The following is a 23,238-nucleotide window of genomic DNA, read 5'->3' on the forward strand; positions in this document are numbered from 1 at the left end:
AACGCGCCATTTCTCGAGAGAAATCAAATCACTCATGAAAGAGACCAAGTGAAGAACTATGTTAGACGCTGGGCTGAAGGGAGTTGTAGTTTTCATTAAGGAAATATTCCAATTAGTTCCGCGCATAAACGTGGCAATTAACTACAATGACATTAATCCATTGCGCCTGTTTTCTTGGCTCAGAGACGGAGACACTTTTACCCCGGCTATGTTCTACTTTAGGTTCGATACACACACAGAGACGGCATTGGCCGCATGTACACAACACAAAGACAAGGGGGAGGGATAGAGACAGTGCGTGAAAGTGTCTTATCTAGTTTAAAGAACTAGTAAAATAATTTCGTCAGACAGCTCTGCAGCATCCTTAGGCAGGTTAGCCTTGCTAAACAGGATGACTAAAGATAGCATAGTATGGGGAGCACATAGATAACGTTATCTAGCTAAGCAGAGATGAGATTATGATGTTAAGGTATGACAAGCAATACAATCATCAAATCAAAACGAAGCTATATCCACAGCTGATATTTTATTATTTCATAGTAATTTCCTGTTTATTTTATTTTATGTCAACCTAATGTGGACCATCACTTTGCCTTAATTGCCTACAGTCGGAAAGAAAGGCGGCGCGTACAATTTGGGTAGCACGTGTTGCCAATACCAAATAGATGATTTTTGAGTTGCGACTGGCAGTGAAAAATTCAGTCCAGGCCAAGCCAAGCAGATCCCAATATTTCAAAATATAATTGTGGGAAAACATAGTTTGTAAAGTAAATGCTATTGCGGTAAAGAGAAGACAATGCAAATACGAATCTGTATTTTAGTTATCACAACTCTCAATTGAATTGACCGAACAACAGTATAGCCTATCTTATTGGCTCCAGCGGAGAGCATCCCCCTTATCCCTGGCGAGGATGACGTCTGTGATCTTCAGGTTGAAAAGTCGGAGCTCTGGAACAAGGTTCCCCGGAAGGGTCGCCACTGACTGGAGACATTAGCAAAATCTGATTTAATACGACAAATTACAGGTTAGCCTACTCTGCTCACACTGACAAACGGATACATAAAAACAACGTTGTACATATGATAGGCCTAGGCGAAAGGGAGACGCAAATAGAAGATGATGTCCATCTAAGCATTTAGCTACACCCGCAATAACATCTGCTACATCTGAGACCAATAACATTTGATTTGAAAAACTGGAAGAGGAAATTGTCCAAAATCAAACTTTTATTTTAAGTGGCACTGACCCAACAATGATATAGTGAATATGCACAGTCCGACTTTTCAACCTGAAAATCACAGACATCAATTTGACGTCGTTTTTTTCAGAGTTCCCAGTTGTCTTGAGAGCAACATTACTACAGCGAAAATGGCTTGCTTCTAGATAGAAGACACCGAAGCAACATTTGTATCTTCCTATTGCGGTTCACCGGGACAGCATTTTACATTCATAACCATGTCGTGGGGCGTTCTAAAACTACTCGCCCGTCATTCAGTTACGTTTCCCCATTGGCTAGCTAGCTAACAACTTGTTATGTTTATCAGTATATCCAAACATTTGGCGGCACATAAAGAAAGGAAAAGAGATTCAGGAGATTAGTGATCATAGCAACGAATGAATGACAGATCTCTTGCTTGTCAACACAAATCTGACATTTTTAAAAAGACAGTGTACAATTTTCAATGTAATGAATCTCATCTCAATCATATACATTAAAACCAGGGGAATCTCAATAGTTAAATAGTGCTTTAACACAATTTAGAAGTCTAGTATTCCACAAATGACTTCGTCATTTCAATGACAGGTATGTAATGAATATGAACATTTGAGCTTTTATAATAAACTAGTTTCTAAAGGCACAACATGCTTCAAAAGTAGCTTGTTTTCATATTGGCTAAAGCTTTTTTATTTTTTTTATCACCAGTGCTACCAATTACAATGTTTAATTTAGAGCCCTGCATACACCGCCACAGTCACACAAACACACTCACTGCAGTGCCCACAGATCATGAGTGGAAGCTAAACCATCTGTGCGCTGAGGGACTTATCCCTGGTATTGTTAATCTTACTTATTAGAACCATACCCCACTGGCCCTCAGGCGTGCATATGTACACACACACACACACCTTTTCTTTCTCACTCTGTGTCTTTTTTTTTTTTTTTTACCTTTATTTAACCAGGCAAGTCAGTTAAGAACAAATTCTTATTTTCAATGACGGCCTGGGAACAGTGGGTTAACTGCCTTGTTCAGGGGCAGAACGACAGATTTGTACCTTGTCAGCTCGGGGGTTTGAACTCGCAACCTTCCGGTTACTAGTCCAACGCTCTAACCACTAGGCTACCCTGCCACCCCAGGGTTGCTTGCTCTCTGTATTTCTGTCTCTCCCTTCAACAATATCACTACATGTGGCAAATTATTTGAGAGCTGGGTCACTGCAGTATTCTTTTTCGGGAAGTGCTTCAAAATCACAGTCTTTTAATCAAAGCTTAGTCACAGTGGAAGACAAAGAGGAAGTGGAAGTGAATTTAGGCCATGGAGACTAAAGGAGAGAACAGATAGTATCAAGTATTTCTCTCGTTTAGCCTTCAGTTATGATTTGACTTCATGTCTGTCATCAAATGAAAACAATCCAATCCTGGATGAGTTTCGTCCATGCCAATCCACTTCTCCAGTCTGTTCCTGGCGCCAAGTATTGTTAAGAGGTTTTCTTTAAGCACTTCTTTGGGTGCCTAAGGGCCTGGACTTTGGTCACCTAGTTTCTCCCGGGAGTTATGTGTAAAAGGAGTCCATTGTTTCACTGGCCTCCATTAAGAAAAACAAAATTGAAAAAATAAACTAGTTCAGCTATGCAAATATAAAAACAGACTGTTGGTGTATAAAATGGTGTATAAAAACGGACTGTGTTTTTCTTACAGTACTGATGCAAAGCCAAATCCTTGCTCAAACTCCTATAAATACACTATTTATTTATAGATTGTAATGCATGTCTAGCTCTAAGCCCTCTATAGAATCCATCATGTGACTGCAGGGCTTACGATGAAAAATGTGTTCTTGTTTTTGGAAGCATTGTTTATCAGTGTGCTTGCCACTATATGGTAATAACATACCTCTGGTATGTACAACAGAAATGTCACACCAATTGGGTATGTCTGTTGACACTAGTTCAAGTATGATTTTGAGCGCCTTGAGACAAGGAGCTTGAGCCATACTACATCTTCATGTTTTACCCAGCCTCTGTTTATTTTTATCCTTAAGGACCCTACTCTAGAGAAGACTGAACTTCACTACTACACTGGGTCAATCTTGGGGTTGTCGTTTTTGGGTTGTTGGCCAATGCATTGCGTGAGACACACCATTGTCTACCTGAAAAGTCATTCAGAGTGGCGGGTGGTGGGTCGGACACAATGCAGATAGACCTGTTAGCCAATGTGCAGGAGCAGTGGTTGGTCAGCCCAATTGAGGTAGTATGTACATGACTGTATAGTTAAAGTGACTATGCATATCTGATAAACAGAGAGTAGCAGCAGTGTAAAAATACGTGTTGGGGGGGGGGGGGTGATGTACTGTGATGTACTGGGCCGTACGCATTACCCTCTGTAGTGCCTTGCGGTCAGAGGCCGAGCAATTGCCGTACCAGGCAGTGATGCAACCATGCTCTCGATGTTGCAGCTGTAGAACCTTTTGAGGGTCTCAGGACCCATGCCAAATCTTTTTAGTTTCCTGAGGGGGAATAGGCTTTGTCGTGCCCTCTTCACAACTGTCTTAGTGTGTTTGGACCATTCTCGTTTGTTGTTGATGTGGACACCAAGGAATTTGAAGCTCTCAACCTGCTCCACCACAGCCCCGTCGATGAGAATGGGGGCGTGCTCGGTCCTCCTTTTCCTGTAGTCCACAATCATCTCCTTAGTCTTAGTTACGTTGAGGGATAGGTTGTTATTCTGGCACCACCCGGCCAGGTCTCTGACCTCCTCCCTATAGGCTGTCTCGTCGTTGTTGGTGATCAGGCTTCCACTGTTATGTCGTCTGCAAACTTAATGATGGTGTTGGAGTCGTGCCTGGCCATGCAGTCGTGGGTGAACAGGGAGTACAGGAGGGGACTGAGCACGCACCCCTGTGGAGCTCCAGTGTTGAGGATCAGCGTGGCAGATGTGTTGCTACCTACCCTCACCACCTGGGTGCGGCCCGTCAGGAAGTCCAGGATCCAGTTGCAAAGGGAGGTGTTTAGTCCCAGGATCCTTAGCTTAGTGATGAGCTTTGAGGGTACTATGGTGTTGAACGCTGAGCTGTAGTCAATGAATAGCATTATCACATAAGTGTTCCTCTTGTCCAGGTGGGAAAGGGAAGTGTGGAGTGCAATAGAGATTGCATCGTCTGTGGATCTGTTTGGGCGGTATGCAAATTGGAGTGGGTCTAGGGTTTCTGGGATAATGGTGTTGATGTGAGCCATTACCAACCTTTCAAAGCACTTCATGGCTACGGACATGAGTGCTACGGGTCTGTAGTCATTTAGGCAGGTTGCCTTTGTGTTTTTGGGCACAGGGACTATGGTGGTCTGCTTGAAACATGTTGGTATTACAGACTCAATCAAAGGACAGGACGTGTGCCCGGAGCAAAGGTCTTAATCACTTCGGCTACGGAGAGAGTGATCACACAGTCGTCCGGAACAGCTGATGCTCTCATGCATGCCTCGAAGCGAGCATAGAAGTGATTTAGCTCGTCTGGTAGGCTCGTGCCACTGGGCAGCTCGCGGCTGTGCTTCCCTTTGTTGTCTGTAATAGTTCGCAAGCCCTGCCACATAAGACGAGCATCGGAGCTGGTGTAGTATGATTCAATCTTAGCCCTGTATTGACGCTTTGCCTGTTTGATGGTTCGTCGCAGGGCATAGAAGGATTTCTTGTAAACTTCCAGATTAGAGTCCTGCACCTTGAAAGCGGCAGCTCTACCCTTTAGCTCAGTGCGAATGTTGCCTGTAAATCCATGGCTTCTGGTTGCGGTATGAATGTACAGTCACTGTGGGGACGACGTCCTCAATGCACTTATTGATAAAACCAGTGACTGATGTGATGTACTGCTCAATGCCATCAGAAGAATCCCGGAAGAATCCCATGTTCCAGTCTGTGATAGCAAAACAGTCCTGTAGTTTAGCATCTGCTTCATCTGACCACTTTTTTATAGGCCGAGTCACTGGTGCTTCCTGCTTTAATTTTTTGCTTGTAAACAGGAATCAGAAGGATATAATTGTGGTCAGATTTACCAAATGGAGGGCGAGGGAGGGCTTTGTACGCGTATCTGTGTGTGGAGTACAGGTAATATATAATTTTTTTCTCCTCTGGTTGCACATTTAGCAAGGTGTCTCACCTTACCTGGCTGCCCCATGCTGCCAATGCATTATGAGACCCCTTGCCACTCTCTTATGGCTAATCCCTGGTCGCTGCACCACAGGTTATCAATCTGCTGGGCCCAGATTACCTGTTGTACTGTACACAAATAAGACCCTGTCAGCCCTCAATGGCAAAGAAAAGCATTTCTCATTCTCGGACAAGCAGCTATTCACTGAGACCAAAGCAGATGGGACATATACACCTCTCCTCTGATGTGTGGGCAGATGCTGGTGAGAGATGGATTCTGAGTGAGGTACAAGTCATAATCTATTCTGTCAGGAGCGCTGAATGGCAATAATCTACAGAGCAGGGCCATAACTACAGGCTGTTACTGCAATGAGGAAGTAGAATACACTGACTTGTGTCATATGGTCACAATTTCATGCTCTCACCTCTGCTTCAACCCAGATGAGCAAATTCTCACAAGAGAGGTGTGAGAGTGGATTTACACATATGTGAGCCAGCTAGTGTTGACATGCCTAAATAATGCTGACCAAAGTCGTAGCGTTTGCTATATACACTGAGTGTACAAAACATTAGGAACACCCTCCTATTCGGATTCTACAAAGTGTTGAAATCATTGTACAGGGATGCTGGCCCATGCTGACTCCAAAGCGTCCCACAGTTGTGTCAAGTTGACTGGATGTCCTTTGAGTGGTGGACCATACTTAAGACACACAGGAAACTGTTGAGTGTGAAAAACCCAGCAGCATAGCAGTTCTTGACACACTTAAACTGGTGCGCCAGGCACCTACTACCATACCCTGTTCAAAGGCACCTAAATCTTTTGTCTTGCCGATTTAGCCTCTGAATGGCACATATACACAATCCCTGCCTCAATTGTCTCAAGGCTTAAAAATCCTTCTTTAACCTGTCTCCTCCCCTTCACCTACACTTGATTGAAGTGGATTTAACAAGTGACATTAATAAGGGATCATAGCTTTCACCTATGATGGGTTCTGACTTCTAACCTTGAAAATATGAAATATCCTTGTTCAAGTCACTGGAGGAGAGAGGGGAATGTAGAACTTTTACATTCTGTTAGAATATCTTATTGTTAGACATCAGGGATCCTACGGGGAGGAGTGAGGAATCTGGGGCCGAGGTCAGGTCAGATGAAGTGAGGAAGAGCAGATATCACTAAAGTTCTGCCTAGCAATAAAGATGTCATGTTTAGAGGGAAGGAGGAGACTTCACCCACGTTGGGGTGTATATACTTGTGCTGGTGGAAACATGTCTTTGTCTTATGCAGCTGTGTGACCCAGTGGGTGAATAAACTTGGTTTGAGCGTTACTAATCGTCCGTGAGTTTTTACTCTGTTTATTTAGAACCTAACACCTGGATTCGGGCCGATCTCGGTCCAACACTTTTCTCTGTATATATCAATGATGTCGCTCTTGCTGCGGGTGATTCTTTGATCCACCTCTACGCAGACGACACCATCCTGTATACATCTGGCCCTTCTTTGGACACTGTGTTAACAAACCTCCAAATGAGCTTCAACGCCATGCAACACTCCTTCCGTAGCCTCCAACTGCTCTTAAATGCTAGTAAAACTAAATGCATGCTGTTCAACCGATCACTGCCCGCACCCGCCCGCCCACCTAGCATCACTACTCTGGACGGTTCTGACTTAGAATATGTGGACAACTACAAATACCTACATGTCTGGCTAGACTGTAAACTCTCCTTCCAGACTCATATTAAGCATCTCCAATCCAAAATTAAATCTAAATTCGGCTTCCTATTTCGCAACAAAGCCTCCTTCACTCATGCTGCCAAACATACCCTCGTAAAACTGACTATCCTGCCGATCCTTGACTTCGGTGATGTCATTTACAAAATAGCCTCCAACACTCTGGTCTATCACAGTGCCATCCGTTTTGTCACCAAAGCCCCATATACTACCCACCATTGCGACCTGTATGCTCTCGTTGGCTGGTCCTTGCAACATATTCGTCGCCAAACCCACTGGCTCCAGGTTATCTAGTCTTTGCTAGGTAAAGCTTCGCCTTATCTCAGCTCACTGGTCACCATAGCAACACCCAGCCATAGCACGCGTTCCAGCAGGTATATCTCACTGGTCATCCCCAAAGCCAACACCTCATTTGGCCGCCTTTCCTTCCAGTTATCTGCTGCCAATGACTGGAATGAATTGGAAAAATCACTGAAGTTGGAGACTTATATCTCCCTCACTAACTTCAAGCATCGGCTATCAGAGCAGCTTACCGATCACTGCAGCTGTACACAGCCCATCTGTAAATAGCCCATCCAACCAACTACCTACCTCATCCCTTACCGCATCCCCATATTTGTTGTTTTTTCTGCTCTTTTGCACACCAGTATTTCTACTTGCACATCCTCATCTGCACATATATCACTCCGGTGTCAATTGCTAAATTGTAATTACTTCGCCACTACAGCCTATCTATTGCCTTACCTCCTTACTTCATTTGCACACACTGTAGACAGATTTTATTTTGTGTTATTGACTGTACGTTTTCTTATCCAATGTGTAGCTCTGTGTTGTTGTTTTTGTCACACTGCTTTGCTTTATCTTGGCCAGATCGCAGTTTTTAATGAGAACTTGTTCTCAACTGGCCTACCTGGATAAATAAAGGTGAAATAAAAATTAAATAAATAACGATTCACCTGGTCAGTCGGTCACAAAAAGAGCAGGTATTCCTAATGTTTTGTATACTCAGTGTATATATATATATATATATATATATATATATATATATATATATATATATATATATATATATATATATACACTGCTCAAAAAAATAAAGGGAACACTTAAACAACACAATGTAACTCCAAGTCAATCACACTTCTGTGAAATCAAACTATCCACTTAGGAAGCAACACTGATTGACAATACATTTCACATGCTGTTGTGCAAATGGAATAGACAACAGGTGGAAATTATAGGCAATTAGCAAGACACCCCCAATAAAGGAGTGGTTCTGCAGGTGGTGACCACAGTCCACTTCTCAGTTCCTATGCTTCCTGGCTGATGTTTTGGTCACTTTTGAATGCTGGCGGTGCTTTCACTCTAGTGGTAGCATGAGACGGAGTCTACAACCCACACAAGTGGCTCAGGTAGTGGAGCTCATCCAGGATGGCACATCAATGCGAGCTGTAGCAAGAAGGTTTGCTGTGTCTGTCAGCGTAGTGTCCAGAGCATGGAGGCGCTACCAGGAGACTGGCCAGTACATCAGGAGACGTGGAGGAGGCCGTAGGAGGGCAACAACCCAGCAGCAGGACCGCTACCTCCGCCTTTGTGCAAGGAGGAGCAGGAGGAGCACTGCCAGAGCCCTGCAAAATGACCTCCAGCAGGCCACAAATGTGCATGTGTCTGCTCAAACGGTCAGAAACAGACTCCATGAGGGTGGTATGAGGGCCCGACATCCACAGGTGGGGGTTGTGCTTACAGCCCAACACCGTGCAGGACGTTTGGCATTTGCCAGAGAACACCAAGATCGGCAATTTCGCCACTGGCGCCCTGTGCTCTTCACAGATGAAAGCAGGTTCACACTGAGTACATGTGACAGACGTGACAGTCTGGAGACGCCGCGGAGAACGTTCTGCTGCCTGTAACATCCTCCAGCATGACCGGTTTGGCGGTGGGTCAGACATGGTGTGGGGTGGCATTTCTTTGGGGGGCCGCACAGCCCTCCATGTGCTCGCCAGAGGTAGCCTGACTGCCATTAGGTACCGAGATGAGCTCCTCAGACCCCTTGTGAGACCATATGCTGGTGCGGTTGGCCTTGGGTTCCTCCTAATGCAAGACAATGCTAGACCTCATGTGGCTGGAGTGTGCCAGCAGTTCCTGCAAGAGGAAGGCATTGATTCTATGGACTGGCCCGCCCGTTCCCCAGACCTGAATCCAATTGAGCACATCTGGGACATCATGTCTCGCTCCATCCACCAATGCCACGCTGCACCACAGACTGTCCAGGAGTTGGCGGATGCTTTAGTCCAGGTCTGGGAGGAGATCCCTCAGGAGACCAGCCGCCACCTCATCAGGAGCATGCCCAGGTGTTGTAGGGAGGTCATACAGGCACGTGGAGGCCACACACACTACTGAGCCTCATTTTGACTTGTTTTAAGGACATTACATCAAAGTTGGATCAGCCTGTAGTGTGGTTTTCCACTTTAATTTTGAGTGTGACTCCAAATCCAGACCTCCATGGGTTGATAAATTTGATTTCCATTGATCATTTTTATGTGATTTTGTTGTCAGCACATTCAACTATGTAAAGAAAAAAGTATTTCATAAGAATATTTCATTCATTCAGATCTAGGATGTGTTATTTTAGTGTTCCCTTTATTTTTTTGAGCAGTGTATATATATACTGTGACATAAAGGCAAACATTATCTGTTTAAGAATGTTTCAGAGGCAAATCCTGTACGTTAACGTTGTACATTAACACTAACGCCGTTTTAGCCGTTTTAGCCGTTTTAGCCTCTCCATTTTCAACTGCTTTAGTTGAATGAACATTGTGTTATGAATCATTACAGACACCATCACATTAGCTCACATGGTGTCTGTGCTCACCAAGGTTATTATAGCTGTTTTTATTTATATTAGTTTTAAGATTTTTATTAGAAATGTAGTTTAGTTTCAGTTAGTTTTCAATTAGTAAGATCTGATTTAAAGAGGCCAGAGTTTCCAACTTAGAATTCCGAGTTAGATGACCATAAAAATACAAATAAATCCCAGTCTGAGTTATTTTTTTACGAGTTGAATGCAACTAAGTCGGAGATTTCCGAGTTCCCAGTGGTTTCCTCTCGAACATGACCAATGACTGTAGGAGAGAGCAAAGTTTTGCATCACGCTCATCCCCTTCGAGCGGATACATTTTGTCTAGTCAATGACCATGTGATCAAAGGTAAGGTTGTTTTTGATTAAGTCGCCTTCAAGTCGCTGCTGTTGCTTCTCACCAACTGCACCATGCAGCCATCTCCTGCATTGTGGGAGGCACTATTTGTCAATCAATTATAAGGGTGTTTTTGGGTGACCCACGCAAACATGACCAAAGACATGACTGAAACAGGAACCAACTTGTCCGCTATTCTAAAGCTAAAGGGTATAGGAATGAACAGTAGATTTGAGACGTTATGTTTTCAGTTTGTGACTGTGTGTTATAGGGGTATATTTCCACATTTATAATTAAAAACCTCGTATAAATAAAAGCAGCTATGTTGACACTGCAATGTTGATCTGAGCCTTGCGGTTGGAAAACCACCCGTGTCTGACTTTCCACTGTCACAGTTGCACCTCCCCCGACTTTACTCGCCGAATTTTGTATACAATCGACTCGTTAGCCTTACGGCTCGAACACACCCAATATCTGTGGTGCTGCTCGAGGCAACATGATCTCGCTGAGTTGACCTTTCAATCATAAAGTTAATCTCAATGTGACCCGGAAGATTCAGAAGCTTGAAAACCCCAAGCTTCTGAATTACCCCAATTTCATGGTACCCGATTGGTAGTTACAGTCTTGTCTCATCGCTGCAACTCCTGTACGGACACGGGAGAGGCGAAGATCGAGAGCCGTGCCTCCTCCGAAACACAACCCAACCAAGCCGCACTGCTTCTCGACACAATGCCCACTTAACCGGGAAGCCAGCCGCACCAATGTGTCGGAGGAAACACTGTACACTTGGCGACAGTAACAGCGTGCACTGCGTCCAGGCCGCCACAGGAGTTGCTAGTGTACAACGGGACAAGGACATCCCTGCCGGCCAAACCCTCCCCTAACCCGGACGACGCTGGGCCAATTGTGTGCTGCCCCATGGGTCACCCGGTCGCGACCGGCTGCGACAGAGTATGGACTTGGCCCCAGCATCTCTAGTGGCACAGCTAGCACTGCGATGCAGTGCCTTAGACCACTGCTCCCCTCGGGAGGCCTCTATATTCGATACATACTTCAGTCTGAGACTGCCCTCGTTGAAGTCCTTTGTGGTGATGTCAAAATGAGGGGTGTCATACGAAACAAAGTAATCAGCGATTGTGTGTTCTGGTTCTGGCCCAACCCATCGGTTTCTGGGACCAATCAGAACGGTTAGAATGTGTTAACGTTCTAGAACTCATCGGGGAGTTACTCAGATCCAGACTCATTGCGGAGAAGAAACTGACGTCTGTGGGCGTAGCGTTTGGCCGGAGCAAGGAGTTTGGGTAGCCAGGCAAAATAGTTTTAGTATAGTTTTAGCTTTTCCAAATGGGCTTAATTATTTTATTTCAGATTATTAAATGGTTTATTTCATGTTTAGTTATTGTTTTACTTTCAGTTTACTATAAAAAACTTGGGAGTTTAATTCCCTTCTTTCCCTCCAGTCATCATTGCTGTCTTCTAAATCAGTGGAACTTCCGTTGACTTTTAAATGAACAGAATTCAGCATATCATGCAAAGTACTCACAAATGTGAAAGTGAAAATACACATTGCTTTGACACCTGCAATCACTTAATGATAACACAAGATCTCAAGTTATTAGGGCAGCGTCTTCCCTTGACATATGTTTTAATGCATCACATGGCACATTTCTTAAGAACAGAAAGGGTTGGTCAACTCTTAAGGGAGCTGCTCACCAAGTTAATGAATGCAGGCAGTACAGTCCTTACAATGGAATTCTATCAGACCTTTTGTCAAACAGTAAAGCATCATGTAAGTGAGGCATCCTCATGCCCTTTATATCTAGTACCATATGTTATTCTGTGACTATAACCTGTCCCAAACTGTGTTACAGGCTCAGCGGTTATACAAAACCTCAATAATCGATACTGACCACTAGTGGCAAATTATGAAACTACAGGTTTGTTTCACCATACAACATGCCAACCCATACATAAAGAATAATACATGATCATGAGCTTCAAATTTGCTGTCAAATTTGCTGTCAAAATGCAGCATCATCATCAGCCCTCATATCCGGTTCCAAATCCCACAGCATATCTGTCTGGAAATCTCACCCTTACTTCCATGTGTCAACGGTAGATTATCTTTGAGGAGATAAAAGCTTGATGATGATGGTCATGACTTCTATTGCAATAAACCCAGTATTTTCAGGATGTGATCAAATGGACATTGTTTATTCAACCTCAAGACTCAAGTTTCACTTGCGTCCCAAGGACCACTCTGTGACAGAGAATAACAATGTTTCCCCTTACCTTTTCCATATATAACATATGCACTAGGCCCCTCAAACTCAACTCCGGACCTTGAAGCCAGTTCCACTGCTTTTTTTAATCGTTCCCCTCTAATCACTGTTTTAGACCTTGGACACCAGGTGGGTGCAATTAAGTATCAGGTAGAACAGAAACCAATAGGTTCCAGACCTCATAGGGTAAGAGCTGAATACCCCTACAATAGGCTATACGGTACACATCTGGACACAAGTCAAGGTGGCCAAATCTGAAGAAATACAATAATCAACTGAAACGAGGGCCGGGAGGATACCAGTTTCACCATACTCATTAGTATCATGGTAAGGAAACAAAACATGAAGCAGATTTAACTTCTTTAGGAAAACAGCCCTAATGTTGAAAACAAACATGATGCTGTCATCCAGTCACATTCATTTTCCAAGCTATAGCACACAATTATTTACATACAGCTGGTTTTTAAAGGAACAAAGAATTAGGTCTGCTTCGTGATTTTATTTTGGCCATGGAAAAAAAATATCAAGATACTGGTATTGTCCCGGTCCTAACTAAACCCTTTACAAGGTTCTCTGCTCCAAAAAGAGGGTTCAATTAAGCTGTGTGAAAAGAAGTCCAACGTGGCAGAACATCGTCCATTAGTGGTGACACAGTCAAACCATAATAAATAAATGTGCTCGTTGATGGGATTGACCTGGTGTGATGTGAAGCAGAGAGCTGGGGTTGCCTGTACATGAGTATGTCTTGTGGTCATTCCATCACATCTCCATATGGGGTCTTCTTCGGCCCAGCTGGTTCCTCAGCTGCAGGCTCTGATACTGCAACACAGACAGCACAGACTGACACCGAGAGATGTCAGAGAGCTGAATAAACCCCTGGCCTTGTGTTATCCCTCTTCATCAGGTACGGTATTGTGCACACCAAGAATTCCGGTGGAGTCCACATAGAATAGAATAGCAGCTAGGGCTGTAGCGGTGACCATATTACCGCTGCAACGCCAGTAAAATTCCATGTGACTGTTGAGTCGCGGTAATCTCCTCTATGCTCTCAGGACATGTGTAGGTAGTACCCTAACAGCCACTCAAAACAGTATCATCCTTTTAAAACTCGCCTCACTGTGATGATCAATTTGAAGAAATTTGTTCAAAAGCAGGTTGAAACAGGGTAAAAAATGGCTGTTGTGGATGTTGTTTCAAAACCTAACACAACGGAATGGATAACGTTTTCTAAAGTGATGATAAATTCAAAACAATTTGGGGAATTTAGCTTAAATTGATCAAAAAAGTTAGCTTATAACAGTTAACCTTTTTTTGTGGGATACACATAAGGCAATTCTAGGTCTTGTGGCATATTTTGGTTAAAGTATCTCCAATTCAATGGAATTGCAACCCTCTGCATGCACAGTGCATTCTTCCATCACATGTGCAACACACTCTTCTATTACATGTGCAGCTGATTCTCAAGATCTTGCACACTAATGAGATGCTATTGTGCCGACACTACTACACTGTCTGAGCCAAGGACTACATGGTTTCTGGTAAGTTTTGATTACAATACTGGGTGGGGTCAATATATTTTATATGACATACATGATGTTTTGTTACCTAGTAAATAGTAGCCTACAGCAAAGTGTGTTTATAATCATTTGTAACTTGTTAACAATTTCTGCAAGTTAGTTTTTGCTACCATGTGGGTTTTAGCTTGCTTGAGCCTGCTGTTTCCATACATGTTTCATTTTAAAACATTTATCTTAATCTAACAGCTTAACTATTTATCTGTACATGGAACTGTATTTGAGGTTTTTTTCTGATGTGTGGAGACATTTCACTGCAGCTAATGTAGAAGGAAAAGCTGTGTACATTTGCAAATACTGTGCCAAATGATATGTGAGGAATGCAACAAAGATGCAGAATCAGCTGGCCAAGTGCATAAAGTTCCCTCAGTGCTCACAACAAGCAACATCTGACAAAAGTCCCTCTACTTCTATTCGAGGTGTAAATGATGAATCAGACACCTTGTCGATAGCAACAGCTCATGGTCCTCCTGGAATTCAACGTTTTTTTTTACTCAATGGAGGAGCGTAGTCAGAGAAATGCTGATGAATGTCTTGCTCGAGATGTGTAATGCAACTGGCTCACCTCTGATGCTCACAGGCAATGTGTATTGGAAGAGATTTCTGAATATTCTTCGCCCAGCATACACCCCTCCAACCAGACATGCTTAATTTACTCATTTGCTGGATGCAGAGTTCAACAGAGTTCAAGTGAAGATCAAGCAAATCATAGAGAAAGCAGAAAGTTTTGCAATCATCTCTGATGGGTTCATAGGCAAGGAATAATTAACTACATCATCTCCACTCCTCAACCAGTATTCTACAAGAGCACAGACACGAGGGACAACAGACACACCCGTCTCTACGTTGCAGATGAGCTGAAGGCAGTCACCAATGACCTTGGACCACAGAAGGTATTTGCACTGGTGACAGACAATGCTGTGAACATGAAGGCTGCTTGGTCTAAAGTGGAGGAGTCCTACCCTCACATCACACCCATTGGCTGTGCTGCTCATGCATTGAATCTGCTCCTCAAGGACATCTGGCACTGAAAACTATGGATACACTCTACAAGAGAGCCAAGGAAATGGCTAGGTATGTGAAGGGTCATCAAGTTATAGCAGCAATCTACCTCACCAAGCAAAATGAGAAGAATAAGAGCAACACATTGAAGCTTCCCAGCAACACCCATTGGGGTGATGTTGTCATCATGTTTGACAGTCTCCTGGAGGGGAAGGAGTCTCTCCAAGAAATGGCCATATCACAGTCTGTCGATATGGACAGCCCCATCAAGAGGATCCTCCTGGATGATGTATTTTGGGAGAGAGTGGTAAAGCAGCCTGAAACTCCTGGAACCTATAGCAGTAGCCATTACACAGATTGAGGGAGACAATGCCATCCTGTCTGATGTTCAGACTGCTTGCAGATGTAAGAAAAGAGATCCGTACTGCCCTGCCCACTTCACTGTTGCTCCAAGCAGAGGAAACTGCAGTGCTGAAATACATCAAAAAGCGTGAAGATTTCTGCCTGAAGCCCATATACACAGCAGAGTACATGTTTGATTCCAAGTATGCTGGCAAGAGCATCCTGTCTGGTGCAGAGATCAACAAGGCCTATGGTGTCATCACTACCGTGTCTCGCCACCTTGGCCTGGAGGAGAGCAAGGTTCTTGGCAGTCTGACAAAGTACACTTCCAAGCAAGGGCTTTGGGATGGAGATGCAATATGGCAGTTGTTCCAACATATCTCAATCGCCCACCTGGTGGAAGGGACTTTATGGATCTGAGGCTCTTTCCCCTGTTGCCTCCATCGTCCTGAGAGGAAGACAACCAAAGCTTTAGTTTCTAGACTATCATTTTACAGATGTATGTTGAAAATGTTTTTGGGAGATGCGATGGATCATTGGGGATCATTCAATATCCCCTTTCTTTTGTTGTTCAGTGATATCTTCCCATGTGAAGAGTCAACTCATTTAATTCATAATTAAATATTGTTTTATTTATATTGGAAGGATTTAATCATTTGCAATTATGTCTACTGATAAGGTAAAAGGTTTATGTTTCTGTCTTCATATGATATGGTAAATATATCCAATGCAAAAAACATCTACATTTAAATGGTATTAATATTCATTTCCATATATTTCAGTTCATTCCCGTTAATTCCCACGGAAAGTTTCCACCTCTGCATATTCCCCAAAAATGTGCAACCCAATTTGAGATGATTGCTTGATGTTGAATATGTCCTCTAAAAATGTCTCTGTTCACAACACAGGTACAACTACACTAGTCAAATAATGACGAGGCTGGATAATCTGACAATAACATCAGAAAAAATACATTTCATAGATACATTACTGTACTCTATTTTGGGGACAGAAAAATATTTTGTTTGGTGGGATAGTTTATTTTCTGCTGAGTAATACTTCTTTAACCATATGATTGATGCAAAAATGAGGATCTATGATTTGAGATTCACTCATTTAACATCATTGATTTGAAACAAACATCGGCATCAAAATAAACAAAACATTTAAAAAAAATTGAATTCCGGGCATTAATACTGAATAACAAGCCTGAAACAGTTGATTATTACATTTTTCCATTCACACAGTCTTTATGAAAATCACTGGTATTGAGACGAGCCCCCAAAACCCATTCTCTGAAGCAGCACCATTCTCTGAAGCAGCACCATTCTCTGAAGCAGCACCATTCTCTGAAGCAGCACCATTCTCTGAAGCAGCACCATTCTCTGAAGCAGCACCATTCTCTGCTTGTTTTAGATTTTTCCGTGTAACCCATGCTTTCCTCTACGGATCATTATCAGCTAAGCTTGGTCCAGTTTGTTGTTAGGGGATGTCTTCCTCGGATTTCGCTCTGCACTCTTGGTCCTGTCAAAAGCCTTGTCCTAGGACAGAGATGTACACAGACAGAGGGTTAGGGTTATAGGAAGGGATGTTAAGGCAGAACACAATATTGAAAGACAGCAGAGCGTTCAAGTTCCAGATAAAAAGTCAACAGGACCCCTACCGGTCTCTCAGCAGCTTGTCTTTATAGTTTCCTGTCCAGTCCAGTTGTGGGTAGGAGGGAGGAATGGGATGGACTAACTTCACTGCATCTGTTGTATGTACCACCACAAACAGACATGAACACAAGCACAGACATAGACAGAAACAGATGTATGACAGGAATAGTGCATTTGTGTTGTTGCTAAACATGTAACATATTCACCTAAATGATGGGGGATACAGGGGAGTTTTCCTCTGTCTCTAGGTCGTCTTCTGAGAGCACTCCACTGGAGAAGCATCCCTGGGGTTATACAATAGGTGCACCATTACCCATGACCAGTGAAGCCTCTATCTATTTGACACAGAAATATAACCTACCTGGTAGTCTCGACCCTAGGAAACAGCAGTGACTAGGTTCTGTTTTCAATGACTCTTTTGGCAACTTCAATAAAGGTTTGTTTTTTTTAATCCGGGGAGGGCCCTCTTCAGACAGACAACTCTCCCAACAAATCACGAGGAAAACATGCCAGAACGTCACAATTTGTAAACCAAGTTTGCAGGCCAAACCTTTGCAGTGGTTTTAATTGATGCAAATTAGCCACTTGCAAAATTAACTAATTCAAAATAATGTCTGTGATCTCCATCTTGCTAGCTACTACTTTATATTTTATTCAAGCAGATAAGGTAGTGGCATAGGCAGTGACGTAGCTCCTCTATGCCAAACTGACGTTATATTACATACAAACGTGTTAAGCCAGAACATTAGAAAATTGTGGACCAGGATGTCTAGTCAGACTACCTACATGGGCTTATTTGGGCCCTGAGGCATGAAGGGTCTAAATGCTGGTCCAGGCCACGGTGGGACTGCCTCTCAAGCAGGTTTTCCTCAGTCTTAGCCTGGAGATGGAGCAGGGGTCGGACTGGAAGCCCAGCAGGGCAGACAGATACTCCTGCCCTCTCTTTGGCTCTCCTCCATAAGGCCTTTGCATCATATCCATTCACCAGCCCCATGGTCATCATCTAGAACAAAGAAATACAGTAAAACAGGAGAAATCATTAGCGCTTGGATTCCCCCCAAAATTGCTTTGTTACTGCATTGTCTAAGATACCAAAGTGTAGGTAGGCCTACCTCAGATGATTCCATTTTGCTGCTTTCACAGCCAGCAGATGAAGTGGAGACCAAAGGTTGCCTGGAGGAAGGAAAAGGACATAAAATCACACAACAAATCTACACGTCAAGATGATCTCTCACAAGACAAAGCTTTGTTTCAGATGAGGGTAACCTGTGTCTCTCGCTGTCGTGATCAGTCCCTCTGTATTGCCTGCTGGACAGATGGACCTTGGTCAGATGGTCGTGTGCAGAGTGGGGTTTCTTGGCCTTTTCCACGATCTCTGTGACCTTTCGTCTGACCTCTGTTGCCTCTGTGACTGATGGGGGTGATGAAGGAGTCTTAGGAGGAGGCTGACGGCTGGAGGAGTACAGACACCTGATAGGCAGCCAGACGGACAGAATATAACAAAACTGTGGCTTGTGATACGGCCCCCACACATGGGAAAGAGCATCACTTGAGACCGAATACTCTTAAAGTCCACCCTGTCAATGGATAGATTCAGTTACACAAGCTACATGTTAGAGATATAATCTGATTGTCTTTCCTCTTCTCACCTCTGTGTGTACGGGTACTCGTCGCGAGCGGTCCTCTTAGTGACGGACCGGCTCTGAGAGCGCCCTCTGGTGGTGATGGCCGTTACAGTACAGGTGTAGGCCGTGTTGGCGGCCAGACGGCGGGCAGTGTGAGCACGCGCCGTGCCCAAGTAAGCCACGCAATCATTCAGCCTCAGCTCATAGTTGAACAGGCGACCCAGGGGCACCAGGGGAGCCCCCCACATGATCTGCAGCTCATGCCTGCCCAGCACCACCATGGTCAGGCCGCTGGGTGCGTGGTCCTGGTCCTTGGCTGTACGGACCTCCACCTCCGCACAGGGGCCAACCTCTTCCCCTGGCCCCACTGCGCACACACCCAGCTGGAAAAGGGTTCCCGGGGACAGACCACCCACTACAGCCCTGGCAAATGTTATGTTATGTGTTATGGTTAATATTCCAGGCTTTTGTGTGGAGGATGATGATAACTCTTTACTCAAAAGGAGCTGTTTAAAAAGGACATTGATTGTTACATCATTTACCTCAGCTCTGTTGTGGTATCTAGTAGTGTTTCACCACGATACAGCTGATACACCTGGGGCTTCAGCTCACCCGCCGGCGCAACCCAACTCAGTCGCACATGAGAGGCTGTGCATCCAATCACGCGCAGCTTCTGTGGAGGACCAGGCCTTGCCCCCGTCTCCTCTGATTCTATGACCAATAGCACAGGCTCGCTGCAGGGGCTGGTGTCTCCATCAGCGGAAGAGTGGATCAGTCGGAGTGAGAACTCATGTCCAGGTTTGAGGACTGATACCGGTAAAGTCACGTGACATTGGGTTCCACGATACATAACTATCTCTCTGTCCAGAAGGCTGAGGACAGTAAGAGACCACATATCAGCTTATTGCTAAAAAATATACATTTTAGTATTTGTTCGTTGTTTCTGCAATTCTATGTTAAATGCCAGTATGCCACAATGTAAAACAGGTTGTTTGTTAGCACACTGATATTTTCTGGTTTCCTCTAAGAATATTGCGAGAGGGTGTATTTGGTGAAAAGGTCCCTATAATAACACTCCTTAACATTCCTGCATCCAGCTGACCTGTAAGTGACCTCTAGGCCACTCTCAGGGAAACACTTCTCCCATGACACAGTGCAGGCCCCAGATGGGAGGCGCCTAGTTGTCGGGGGCAATGGCTTAACAAGTGGCTCCAGCTTCCTAAGACATGAGGTCACTTCCTCCCTGAGATCCTTGCCAATGGAGGGAGAGCTGGAGAGAGACTGGAGGAGAGAGTCAGAAAGGGATTGAGACAATGTAATGAATGCAAGTAAGACAATTTAATTTTCAATTGATAACTGTTAATGGATATTGACATATATAATAAAACTTTGATATAGTAATATGATTGATGTAGTAATAGACATCCTATTGATACTGAAAAAAATATCTATAGGCTATGTAATAACTGACCAACCAAGCAAACACTGCATTCCAGGCACATTAGCATAAACTGGTTCAACAGAAATTCTCCAGAGAGTACTGTAATAAGACAACCTTCAGTCGCTCCCTCAGAGACCTGTGCTCTCGCACGTGTAACACTCCAGCCGGTCGTGACACAAACACTTTCACTGCCCTGTGAGACCGAGAGAGGGACGGAAGGGTGAGGCGGTGTGCTTCAGCTAGCTACCTAACCTGACTTCACTGTGATAGATTGTGAAATATTTTCCATGTTCTCTAGTGGTACAGTGACAGTGAGACTATTAATGCTTCTTGATCATGGAAGGAGTTAAGCCCTAGGGTGTAAGGTGGAGGATTGAGTGACATACGTACATGGCAGCAAACCAGGCACTGTCCTGGTCTTCTGTTTGTAAGCGGTAGAGAAGAGCATCAAGAAGGCTGGGAAGGGATGGGCTACCCAGCACCAGAGCGTGTCCATCTTCTTCTGTTACTAGGCAACTCAATGCAAAACAGGCTGTCTGTCCTGCCTCTGGCCCAGCCACCTCACTCATGAGGGCTTGCAGACTGTGAACCTGGAGAGATGAAAAGTACAAGGCCCTTTTGAATGACAGAGCTTGGTGTGGATTCAGAATCTACTACTTATTCCACCATCTACTGTTCTCCTCAAACAGATGTGTACAGTGTCTTACCAGTTGGTACTCTGGCGCAAATGTCAGAATGAGACTCCTGCCTCTTTCACTTCCACACAGACGACCCAAAGCAAAGGCTGCATTCATAGCCGTGTCTATTACAAGTGAAAAACAGCCATTAGAAGCATGCAGCTAAACGTTTATCTGTTAAACAAGAAAACCTGTCACTGTCAACATTTGACGAAACATCCCGACCTAGTGAAGCAATAAAACCATTCCTACTGGTATTTTGGGTTCAATAGTGCAGAGCATTGGCAGCACTATGTTTTGCCACACAAGACCTTATCCCTCCTGCGTCCTTAGCTCTGACCTGTATGGCTGTGTGCCAGGCATTGTACCAGGCAGCCCAAGGTGCTGGGGGCTGAGGGGTGGCGTAACAGGCCTTGGCAGGCCACATCACACAGGGACAGCCTGGCCAGGATCAGGGCTGCAGAGTTCACCATGCTCTCCGGTCCGTGGTCCAGCAGGGTCAACAGGCTGGTCAAGAGCTGACCAAACACAGCCTGGTCTCTCTGTAGCCACCCACGTCCAGCCGAGCTCTCAACCTGAGAGAGAGGGATGATTCAAGACAGAGAGGGTCACTGGTAAGGCTGCCCCACACACTCTCTTTTACACACACACACACACACACTCTATTACCAAAGAGGCTAAAGCACCAGCAGCATTCATCACAATGTCTGGATCATGTCTGGTTAGGAGCTTCCCTAGAGTCCCAACAAGGCTGTTGCTGCTCTTTGGAGCCTTGGCCTTGAGCTGCTGCACAACCTCCTCTCTCTCCACCAGGACTCCAAGAAGATAGGCTGCAGTACTGCAAAGCCTGAATGAGCAACGGGAAAAACATTAACCACCAGTCAGTGTAAAGGCTGATATTAATGTTAATTAATATGCGTCTTGGAACCATGGTTGTGTAAATTACAAACAGCAGTAAACATGATTTTCTTTAGTAGTCACATTCAGTAGTCACAAACTCAGGCATATTCAAGGGCAGCCAACCTCCATATCACTTATTGGAGTTCAGGGTGGGGACCTTGCTGTTATGGGAACGCAAAGCGAGGCCCGTACAAGGCAGGGAAGACTTTTCCTCTCACTGCACAGGAGAGGATAGACAAATGCTTACTTAGAGGAAAGATGTGCATTTTGCCTTAGCAGCACAAACATTGATGTGCAGGGACTAATTACTTCTTTATTACAGTAAAATAAAACATTGTACTGTATAGGTACACAAATACCATAATGCAACCTTGATCACAAGGCATGTTTGCATGACACACCTTTAGGAATAGAGTACGTGATGGGTTGTTTGAGAGCCCAGGTGTAAACAGGGCAAAACTGTAATGTGTAAAAACTGTAAAGTAGTATCAATCTGCACTCACCATGAGTCTGTGGAGCTGAGTAAATATTCTAGTGTCCTGATGTAGCGCTCTCTCTTAGGATCCTTCAGTATCTCCACCACCAGCTGCTTTCTGCTCTCCTGAGCAGACCTACTCAGAACTTCCAACGCAGCCTTCACATGAGTGGGCTCCGGACACAGGAGCATGGACAGTGATCTCTCCGAGTGACATTGGCAAGGACAAGCCATCAATTGTCAGGAGTGGTTTTATTTCAGGATTTCAGTGCCTTTTGGGAATAAAAGTCCCCAAAGTTAGGATTCCCGAGTTAGGATTTGGTTATGATTGCCTGCGCAGCTCTCCGACGCCGTCTGCCCTTACAATAATACAAATGTAATTATATGAACATATAAGCTTGAAATACTCACCGGGTTGGTGCAAAGTGAGTTTTCAAAAAGTCGTGGTTCGGGGTACAGACTTTCTACATCCATATAAGCTGTCCAGTAAGTAAATCATAGTCCACTGGGCACAGCAGAGCAAGCCATCCTTCAGCACTCCGGTAACACTATTTGAGCCTCTGGGCCAATTGTAACTCAACTAAAGATAGACTTTTGTGACATTTTCTAGTAGCAGTCGTAAGTGTTTCTCAAGCAATTTTTCCTTAAGCCGCTATTTCACATAGGCTCTAATTCAATATAGTGAGGGTTTGTCACTCCTTTGCCTGGGTTCGCTTTGGGAATGTGAAGGAGAGGGGAGGGGATAAACGTCACAGGCTCCTTATGCTCCTATCTCTTGTCCCAGAGAGCTGCACAGTACCAGACCAGCCCACTGATCACCATGGTGATGTTGAGTAAAGGTTATTCATTCCACTTTACTTAGACACATTAAACTGTCCAGGCTCCTTTATTTGTATGTCTGCTGTCCCTTTTACTTTTTCTTCTAGTTTATTCACACACCTGCCAATGGAAGTAAAGATCTAATTTTACAAGCTCCACAATAAATTCC

General features: G+C 44.3%; 1 protein-coding gene across 2 annotated transcripts; it reads right to left on the reverse strand.

Annotated features, from left to right (window-relative positions):
- Positions 1-16,084: 16,084 nt before the first annotated feature.
- On the reverse strand, positions 16,085-22,975 carry LOC110509781 (uncharacterized). Of its 2 annotated transcripts, XM_021590880.3 has the most exons (16): positions 22,662-22,975; positions 22,279-22,522; positions 21,545-21,722; positions 21,216-21,450; positions 20,906-21,000; positions 20,589-20,788; positions 20,313-20,391; positions 19,860-20,038; positions 19,300-19,629; positions 18,782-19,180; positions 18,399-18,602; positions 18,245-18,305; positions 17,919-18,135; positions 17,339-17,416; positions 17,138-17,225; positions 16,085-17,015 (listed from the first exon to the last, which is right to left on the reverse strand). In XM_021590880.3, exons 2-16 carry the CDS (start codon positions 22,482-22,484, stop codon positions 16,931-16,933), a joined length of 2,634 nt encoding a protein of 877 aa, XP_021446555.2. In that variant the 5' UTR covers positions 22,485-22,522; positions 22,662-22,975; the 3' UTR covers positions 16,085-16,930. The 2 variants fall into 2 exon arrangements, with proteins under 2 accessions (XP_021446555.2, XP_021446556.2); XM_021590881.3 differs by lacking the exon at positions 17,339-17,416 and having other exon boundaries at positions 22,662-22,969.
- Between the last annotated feature and the right edge of the window lie 263 nt (positions 22,976-23,238).

Source organism: Oncorhynchus mykiss, chromosome 29 (genome assembly GCF_057628025.1).
Source record: "Oncorhynchus mykiss isolate SJ-2025 chromosome 29, ASM5762802v1, whole genome shotgun sequence".
Classification (NCBI taxonomy): Eukaryota; Metazoa; Chordata; class Actinopteri; order Salmoniformes; family Salmonidae; genus Oncorhynchus; species Oncorhynchus mykiss.

Bases quoted from the DNA above. Each gene is read 5' to 3' on its own strand.
- LOC110509781 (XM_021590880.3), bottom strand. From the start codon at position 22,484: ATGGCTTGTCCTTGCCAATGTCACTCGGAGAGATCACTGTCCATGCTC. The intron at 21,451-21,544 runs GTAATAGAGTGT...CCTCTCTCTCAG, and splicing joins CTGGTGCTTTAGCCTCTTTG to GTTGAGAGCTCGGCTGGACG. The intron at 18,306-18,398 runs GTTACCCTCATC...TCCTTCCTCCAG, and splicing joins CACGACAGCGAGAGACACAG to GCAACCTTTGGTCTCCACTT.